Below are 9,199 nucleotides of genomic sequence, written 5' to 3'. Positions count from 1 at the left end.
GCTGAAATGAGGGTGAGGAAGGACTTAACAACCACATCATTGTATGCCACCCAAATGCCACAAGCCGCTAACTCCTTCCTCGTTATTCTCAACAATTCTGTAGTATGTATATCCCAGTGCCACTAACGTGGGATGTATATTAAACTAGCTTCTCCTGGGCACGGACAGGCGAGTGGGAGAGTGGACGCCATCCGCAAGGTGAGAACATCAAATGCCAAAGCTTTCCTTCCCCTTGTTACTAATAAATCTAATTAGAAACCAATGTGTGTGGTGGTGGGGTGGGGGCTGGAGAGAAGTAGAATAAAGCCAGTATCTAAAATGCAGTTTCCAGATAATCAGATTACAACTGCAATCGTTCTTAATCACATATTGGAAGTGAGCAGTCACGGCCTGTAAATCGAGACACCCCCCCCCCAAAGATCAACTTAACCATTTCCCCAAATATTAGCAACTCTGTATATTGTTAGTCAGCTAAAGCGTACCCTAGCCAGCAACACTGAGACAGACTGGAATCTTGAACTCACTAAAAACCCCGGATTGGTAAAAATAACCGGAGTTTCCGTGGGAACGAGATCGGGGGTTGGCCGGTGAGAGAACAAAGGCTGCGCGGCCCTATTAGGGTCCGCTGGGCCCGCTGGCCGCACTGGGGGCGGGGGCGGCGGCGGTGGTGCGACCGGGTGGCGGGCTCCCCGCTGCCCCACGCAGACGCGGCGCTGGCGTACCTCTCCCGGCCGGTCCCCGGGCCGCTGCATAGGAGCGCGCCGGCGAGGCGGGAGGCAAGTGAGAAGGGACGCGGGGGCCGAGGCCTGGCCGCCGCCTGAGTGAGCTAGCAAGCGACTTGTGAAACACGCCGCGGGCCGTCACCCAGCAGAACCGGGATCACGCGGCTCCCAGGGCCGGCAGAAGCCGCCTAGATAGAGCACGCGGTAGGGGAGGGGCGCTGGGGACAGAGGGCGACGTCCCCTGCAGTTCCCGTCTCGCAGGGGCCGCCGTCGCCGCCTGGCCCCGCCCCCTGGCGCTTATGTAATACGGGCGAGCTGCCATTGGCCCGCGCGACCGGAAAGGGCGCAGGCGCGCGAGCAGGGGAGGGACGCGGGGGGCGGCCGCAGCAGGAAGGCGCGTGGGCAGCGAGGAGCAGGCGGGCGCTGGGGCGACTGGGAGAGTTGCGCGGCGTGCGCGGGCACGAGCGTAGTGGCCTCCCCCGAGGCTAAGGCGGCGGCGGGCGCGCGCGGCGGCGGCGGCGGCGGCGGGTGCGAGGCGCGGGCTGTTGTGCTCTCCTCTTTCCCCTCCTTGGCGGGTGGAGGAGGCCGAAGCGGTGCTGGGCGCTCTCCCCCTTCCTCTCCCTCCGGCCACCTCCCCCGGCCCTCTCGCGCTGAGCGGTCTCTCCGACGCAAGACTGTCCCGGTCCGGGTGAGCGGCTGTGGGGGCGGCGCTGACGCCGCAGGACGTCCGGGAGCCCGGGTGGGGGCCTGGCGGCGGGGTCGCCGCGGGTCGCGAGGGGCCGCCGGCCTCCCCGCCTCCCAGGCGGCGGCCGGGCCAGTCCTGTCCCGGCGCGGGCCGCGGGCAGGAGGGAGAGCTCGGGCGCCTGCCAGGCCCTGCAGGTGGCCGGGTTGCAGGCCGCCCGCGGCCGCGGAGCGGAGCGGTAACCTTACCCCTTGGCGACACAGCAGCTGGTCGGTTTCTCGAGGCCGGGGCTGCCCGTGGCTGAAGGGGCCGGGTTTCGGGCAGCCAAAGCCTCCGGGAGGCGCGTCTCGGGCTGGGGTCTGTGAGGAGTGGCGGGTAGGTGGGGGCTGCGTGGCCGGACGGAGGAAGGGGCTCCCCGAGGCGGTAGAGGACGTCTGGGAAGGAAGGTGGGCCGGGATGCAGCTGGGGTCGGTCAAGTGTTCGGTGAACTAGATCTTACTCCTGGTGCTTTCCTTTTCCCTCCCCGAAAGGATGTAGTTAACAAGCTAGGGTCAGGATGTTGATCACTGCCTGGGCCTCCTGGTTTCAGATGGTTATGGAGAATGATCCTACTTCCTGGATCCCAAATCTTTTCTTACTCATTTGTTCTGGTTTTAAGAGGAGCTTTGGGGGCAGTGCTTACTTGTTGCCTCCTGTAAGAGCTCTTCATTTTAGAAGAACTCTTTATTCGTTCTACTTCCCTCTTTGCAGCCCTCTCGGAAAACCACACTAAATAAGAGTTACATTAAAAGCCTGCGCTTAAGGTATTTGTAAATGACTTGTTGGCCTTCAGTTTGTCGTGTGTAATTAAGAAGTTGTGCTTAACATTTTGTAGAAAATTCGATTGGCTTGAGAGCAGTTCCAAAGTTGAGCTGTCCAAAAGCAGGTGGCTTGTTCGTTTGCATTTCTGCTTTCAGAAAGGAAATCAATGCAGTGAGTTGTTAGAAGTTAGGGGCCTACCCCACGAGTTTAGACTGTTGATTCGATTTCCTTTACCGGGTTTTCTGTTTTAAAAATAAGAATAAACGACCACAGTCTTTACTTACTAAAGCTTTTATGGTTTTATTTGTTACTGTTACATGACAATGGAAAATGGGTTAAATCTAATGTTATGTTTTAAGAGAAGCCCTAAATGGAAAAGTTAAAAAAAAATGTTGCACATCTCATTACATTGTACAGATCACTGCATGAAAATGGTATCAAAATAGTTAATATCTTGTAATTGTCAAAGAAACTTCTGGAATTGGCATAAAACAATTGAGGTTACCCACAAAATCAGTGTGTTAGCATGCGTAGCAGACATTGTGTAGAAGAGTTCAGATGAGTGAAAGGACTGAAGTATTCTAACATAAGGTACTGATAAAAGATGTTATAAAATATTGGGATACCTAAAGATTGAATACCTATTATCATCCAAATCGTACTTAAGTATCCAAATCTTTTTGTGGGAATAGGTTCCGTATGCTTGCCATAATATTTGTACTTAAATATGCATTTATAAAGAATACCATTTGGCTTGGGGTTAGTAAAGATTTGGCTTTATAAAAACTAAAATGGAAGTTTAGTTTTCAAGGAGTAACACATCTGGTAATATTTATTATTTGGGAATATACTAGGCTAGCATACTAAGAATTTTTGTAGTTTGTTAAAATATTCAGCTGGCTTCTTAAAAAACCGTTGATCCTCTTCTATTTTTTATTTGACTTTCAGTTCTGTGTTAAATATTAGTGGGGAATTTGTTCAAGCAGTGTATTTATTTTGTCGTTTCCCTTTTTCTTTCGGGAGAGGCTCATCTGTTTCTATGAAATGCTTTTACTTTATATCCATTGACTAATTAGGTTTCCAGTAAGAAAAAAGCCAGCCCTGTTTTCTGGTAAAGGTGATCTAGATCCATATTATGTTCATATCCTGCAATGATTTGAAAGTTTAAAACCTAATTGCAGTGCTGGTCTAAGGTATATATAGGAATTCTACTTAGGACCCAGTTTCAATACGTTTGAAAAGCAGCTGGGGCCCATAGACTTTATAAGCAGGTTTAACTCACGTTGTCTAATAGACTTTAATTTTTTTATTTTAATTCCTGTATCGTTAACATACAGTGTTATATTAGTTTCAGGTGTATAATATAGTGATTCAACAGTTCTATACATACTCAGTTTTCATCGTGATTAAGTGTACCCTTTAATCCCTATCACGCATGTCGCCCATTCCCCCAAACCCCCTCTGGGAATCATCAGCTCTCTATAGTTAGGAGTCTGTTTCTTGGTTTGAGAAGACTTTAATTTTAATGAAGAAGTAAAAGTAACTTTTTCAGTAACTTAATTATTTTTAACCCATTTAGCTTCATTTCAGACTATCAATAAAAAGTGATTTTCATTTTTTGTAAAGGTATCTTTACAAGGTTCATTCTCAACTGAAAACTAATTTAATTTTATTTAATAATTTATCCAGCAATCCTGCAAAGACCAATTATTTTTTCGGAAGATTTAAGATAGCACAGTAGTTTTATGGAACCTAAGTATTTAAGAGAACAGTTCCCATTGCTCTTAGGATCTCCTTCAGAAGCTTTAGATGGGGGCGCCTGGGTGGCGCAGTCGTTAAGCGTCTGCCTTCGGCTCAGGGCATGATCCCGGTGTTCTGGGATCAAGCCCCACATCAGGCTCCTCTGCTGGAAGCCTGCTTCTTCCTCTCCCACTCCGCCTGCTTGTGTTCCCTCTCGCTGGCTGTCTGTCTCTGTCAAATTAAAAAAAAGAAGCAGCAGCAGCAGCAGCTTTAGATGACAGCCCTTATTTCTCTTAAAGTTGTAAAAATCTTAATTTACAACAGTGAATACTGGAAAGAGAAAGTACCTTTGCAAAGTGATTGAGCAAATGCTTGCAGAAAGGTACTAAGCTTTTCTGGTAAATTTTTGCGGTTTATGTGTAGTGGAGTGCACAAATCCCAGGCGTACAGCTCGATGAATTTTTACAAGTGAACACACCGGTGTAAGCATTACCCAGATCAAGATATAGAACATATCAGCACCCCATAAATCCTCCCTCATGCCCTTTTTTCTGTCACTACCTCCTAGATTAGTTTTGCCTGTTTTAAACTTTATACAACCTTTATTCTTTGAATCTGGCTTCTTTCTCTTAACACTGGCTACAACCATGCTGCTATTTGTAACAAAAGTTTTTTTTTTTTTAATGCAGCGTAGTATTCCATTGTATAAGTATACCACAAATTATGTATCCATTTTACTAGTAACTGGCATTTGGATTGTTTCCAGTTTTGGAAACAGGTGCTCTGAACTTTCTTGTATTGTCTTTGAATGTATATGTACGTTTGTATTTCTGTTAGATATATACTGAGAGTGGAAATATTAGGTTATAGAGTAGACAACTACCAGTTTCCCACAGTGGTGGTACTAATTTATTCTCTAGTAGCATTGTGTGTAAGAATTTGAAAACCTACACATTATGATAGACCCCTCTATAAAGCTTAAGTTTTCAATCCTGAGAGCGTTACCAAAACTTAGGTTACTCTGTGTTAATCACTCTAATGCCTTAACTTCTGTTTTTAGATATGGCTCGTGGACAGCAGAAGATTCAGTCTCAGCAGAAGAATGCCAAAAAGCAAGCTGGACAAAAGAAGAAACAAGGACATGACCAAAAGGCTGCTGCCAAAGCTGCCTTAATATACACCTGCACTGTTTGTAGGGTAAGGGGAATTGAAAGGCAGTTTTCCTGTGGACAATTCTTTCCTTAGATGTTGGTTTATATAGGTTACAATTTTGCAACTATGGCAAAATAGTAGATTGGAGAGCTGGTTTTTTTAAGTGTCCATCTTCAGTTGTCTGTTCAACAAATATTTTTTTGAATGGCTCCTGTGGCCAGGCATAGTTCTGTAGGTGTCAGGGAATTTAGAAGAAAGATGTCTTCTTCAGGGCAGATACTGCACTTTGAACTTTGTAAGGAAATCAGATCTACACTCTTAGTTTACAACTGTGCAGGATACAAGTGAACATATCTCTGGTTATGAGTTCACTTTTTTTCTTTACAAAATTCATAGTGGGGTGTCTGTAAAACTATGTGGAGTATATTTACGTTGAGGGCTTTTACTAGAACTAATGTGTTCTATTAGGTGGGAAGAATAGTCATAACAACTACTATTGAATGCTTATCAGGTATTTTGCATGTATGAGCCCATTAATCCACACAGCCACCCTATGAGACAAAGGACTTTTATTCTCATTTTACAGAAGAGTAAACTGAGTCATGGGGATTAAATAACTTGTGCAAGGACCCAGCTAATACAGAAAAGAGCTGGAATCTGAACCCAGGCAGTCTGGTTCTGGAGCCCACCCTCCAGACCACTGTACCACACTGCCATTCAAAGAAGTTTTTCTTGGGGCGCCCGGGTGATGCAGTCAGTTAAGCGTCTGCCTTCTGCTCAGGTCATGATCTTCGGGTCCTGGGATCGAGCCCTGTTTTGGGCTCCCTGCTCAGCAGGGAATCTGCTTCTCCCTCTGCATCTGTCCCCCACACCCCGCTTGTGCTCTCTCTCACTTGCTCACTCTCTCAATAAATAAAATATTAAAAAAATTTTTTTTAATTAAATTCCAAGCCAGAGTCTCCTTTTTGCTTTTTTGTTTAAGCTCAGCACCCTTGAAGTTAGTCAATAGACGTCCCAAAGGAAAAAATACATGGTGAGGTTGGTCAAATACATATGCGTATATATGCCATACGTATAAATAATGTATTTTTTTCCAAAGCCCTACACCTGGGGAGGGTTGTGGGAAGGGATCTCAGTAAGACATGATTCCAAGACTGAAGTTCATCATCTGAAGGTATCCCTGATGAAACATGTTTCTGACTACATAAAAGTTCTCACTAAGAGAAGAAATCTATTATGTTAAGTATCTTGTTCATACTGAGCTTTGATACACTCAAAATAATGAAATTGAGCAACTTTAGATTCTGTTTGGGAAGGGGCAGGGTAAAAGTAAATTTCATTAAATTACTGATGAATAAATACTTTGAACTAAAAGTACTAGAGCGGTTCACCTATTTAAAAACTCAGAACAAAACGGCAAAAACTTATTTCATGTTTTGTTTCATCGAATGGGCTAAAGAATAAATGATTGAAGGTCCTTACCTAGGGAAGTTGGTATAGTGTAGCATTTGAGAACTGAAGTACTAGTACTAGGTTAAAACAAGCCTGGGCAAATTACACTCTACGTTTTAGTTTCCTTATCCTGTGAAATAAGGAAGGATAGCAGGAATTTAAGATTATGTAGGAAGGTTCTATGAGAATTCAGGTAGCCTGCTTAGCATAACGTGTTAAGTAAATGTTATCTGTTTGCTGTTAATCAAACAAGCAGAATATTTCATTCTATGTGACCCACCCTTTCTTCGTATGTGAAATGTGATATAATCTCTTTATTACAAGGTCCTTTTTCATATGCCAGCCACTAGTTGCAGGGACTTAAAAGTGTTTTGAGATAATTGTCTGTCATGAGCAGGCTCGGGATTTGAAAAATTAACAATTTTTTATTTCATGAATAAGAGCTTTTTTTTTTTCCACATTTTTTTTTAATTAGACACAAATGCCAGACCCTAAGACCTTCAAGCAGCACTTTGAAAGCAAGCATCCTAAGACTCCACTTCCTCCAGAATTGGCTGATGTTCAGGCATAAAGTTGTTTACAGGTAATTGACCTTTTTGTCTTTTCGTTTCCTAATGTCAAGGTTGTATACAAGAGCAAAATTATCTTCTGTGACTGTGAATTTAATGTGTACCTTCCAGCTGAGATTTTATTGCTTCCCCTTTTTAAGATAATGTTTACCTTTACAATTGTAAAAAGCCCATTTTCCCAAACCAGATCTTCTCAATGCCTTTGAAACACCCAAGTTTTTACTACTGTAGCCCAACATGGGGGGATGAGGTGATGCTGGCCAACTCTGGTCCAAGAATAGAAGAGACTTACCAGCTTAAAGAAAATAGCAATTACAAAGGCATTTGAGGGTCTTGCTCCCAGAAATGATGCAGAACAAGTTCCTGAGTGCCTTGGTGCAGGTATTTTACTTCCGGGGTCTAACTGCTTCTGAGTGCGTTGGGACACATGGCAAACGAAGGCATATACTATGTCAACTTGAGAGTTGCTTGAAAATAATCGGTGTGGTTGGGTTTGTGTTTTTTGTTTTCTCTAAGGTGGTGATGGTGTGAGATAATTATTTCTTTTTAAAGTAAATTCATCAAAGATTTGTTGTTTATAAAATCATTGACAGATCTGTCAGACTAACTTGATAGCTTATGCATGTGGTGCATTTTTCTTAGACATTTGAAATGCATATAAGTTGTATTTGTGCAATGCTTATTCACTGCAAATTTCATTTATGTTTTATAGGTGAATTCATGACACCTTTGACTCTTCTACTGTCTCAGACCTTAGGTAACAAACCTGCAGCTGCTTTTCTAACAAACTGTTGATCAGCAAAAATAAAGGGGCTACAGAAACACTCATTTTTATGCTGTTCCCTTTTGGGCTTCATGCAAAGACAATTCTGTGTAAATGTACAGTTGACTCTGATTTGGAAATCTGAAAATCAGTCCATCCTTGTTATAAAAAATTTTTTTACAATTGTAATTATATTGATGTTCATATTGTGTAAAATAACTCATTTAATAAAGTAGTACTTTGATTTTACAACATCACAGGTTAAATGGTTCTAGAAATTCTGTTCTAACTTTCCACATTATTTGCCTTATGAAAATCTAATGAATTCGTCAGCTAGAATTGCAGGTACAATTCTTATCTCCCTCTCTCAGCACAGTGGCAGGTTCATTAGCTAAACTAGAACAGACTCCTTCATACAGTTTTACTGGCAGTGGTTGATCTAGGTGAAGAATGACTTACCTGCTGCCTTAGTATATTACCATCATGTGTCATTTACCCTTCTGATTGTTTCCTGTCTTTGAGGTTGGAATATTTCAACTTGCCATATGACCTGGCCATAGCTGCCAGCCGGGAATACCCTGTAGATGACTGATAAATTCCTAATGCGTTGGATTTTCAGTGAGCCCTTCTGAAAGATTAGGTTCTGAGGCATATGCCATAACGAAATCAGTAAGGCTGTCATTGAATACAAAATACGATGGATCATATGTGAACTGGTAAAGCTCAATATATTATATAAATTATACCAGATTCTTTCAAAATTCTTCAAGTTCATTAATTGGAAATTAAAACTCAACTTTTGAAGGGCTTTTTGGAAGTTTAATGTTTTGACCAATTTTATGAATGGTTTTTCATTAACAGGAAGATTGGAATGACTTGCTGCTGGGTTAATTCCCAGAACCTTCTCCCTCCTTTCTTTTGTAAGTGAGTGGTTGATTTTAGGAGTTTACTTTGTGCTGACTCCTAAAGTCAAAGACTATACAGTGTGACTTCTGTCTGAACTAGAAAAGGATTAAAATAGGCCAATCTCCACATCTTTTGGCTCTGAGGGCGGGGAAGTGGGTTAGTTCAGATGGATGAGGTGAACCCTACCCAGTTAAGGAAGACTAATTTTAGGGTTCTTCTAATTTGCTTTTGTCAACTATTAACTTTACTAGTGAAACTGCTGTAACTCTGTTTAAATTTTAAAGTTAATATAATAGGAAGAACACTCAACTATTTACTGGTAATTGCTTAGAGCCACCAATCCGATCCTGTGGATTACAAAATGCATTCCCTCTTTCTGCTGTAATTCATCACTGCATTTGTTTTGTAGCTA

The 9,199-nt window shown here is 43.0% G+C and overlaps 1 protein-coding gene across 1 annotated transcript; it reads left to right on the top strand.

Moving 5' to 3' along the window:
* The first annotated feature begins 1,194 nt into the window (after positions 1 to 1,194).
* ZNF706 (zinc finger protein 706) lies at positions 1,195 to 8,135 on the top strand. Its single transcript, XM_040626058.1, has 4 exons — positions 1,195 to 1,410; positions 5,006 to 5,142; positions 7,025 to 7,132; positions 7,831 to 8,135. The coding sequence occupies exons 2-3, from the start codon at positions 5,008 to 5,010 to the stop codon at positions 7,118 to 7,120; spliced, it is 231 nt and encodes a 76-aa protein (XP_040481992.1). The 5' UTR covers positions 1,195 to 1,410; positions 5,006 to 5,007; the 3' UTR covers positions 7,121 to 7,132; positions 7,831 to 8,135.
* Positions 8,136 to 9,199: the final 1,064 nt, after the last annotated feature.

The sequence above is a fragment of the Ursus maritimus genome, unplaced genomic scaffold (assembly GCF_017311325.1).
Source record: "Ursus maritimus isolate PB19 unplaced genomic scaffold, ASM1731132v1 scaffold_9, whole genome shotgun sequence".
In the NCBI taxonomy this organism is placed as follows: domain Eukaryota; kingdom Metazoa; phylum Chordata; class Mammalia; order Carnivora; family Ursidae; genus Ursus; species Ursus maritimus.
Note: the sequence above shows the minus strand (reverse complement) of the source record. Positions and strands in the feature narration are given on the sequence as shown.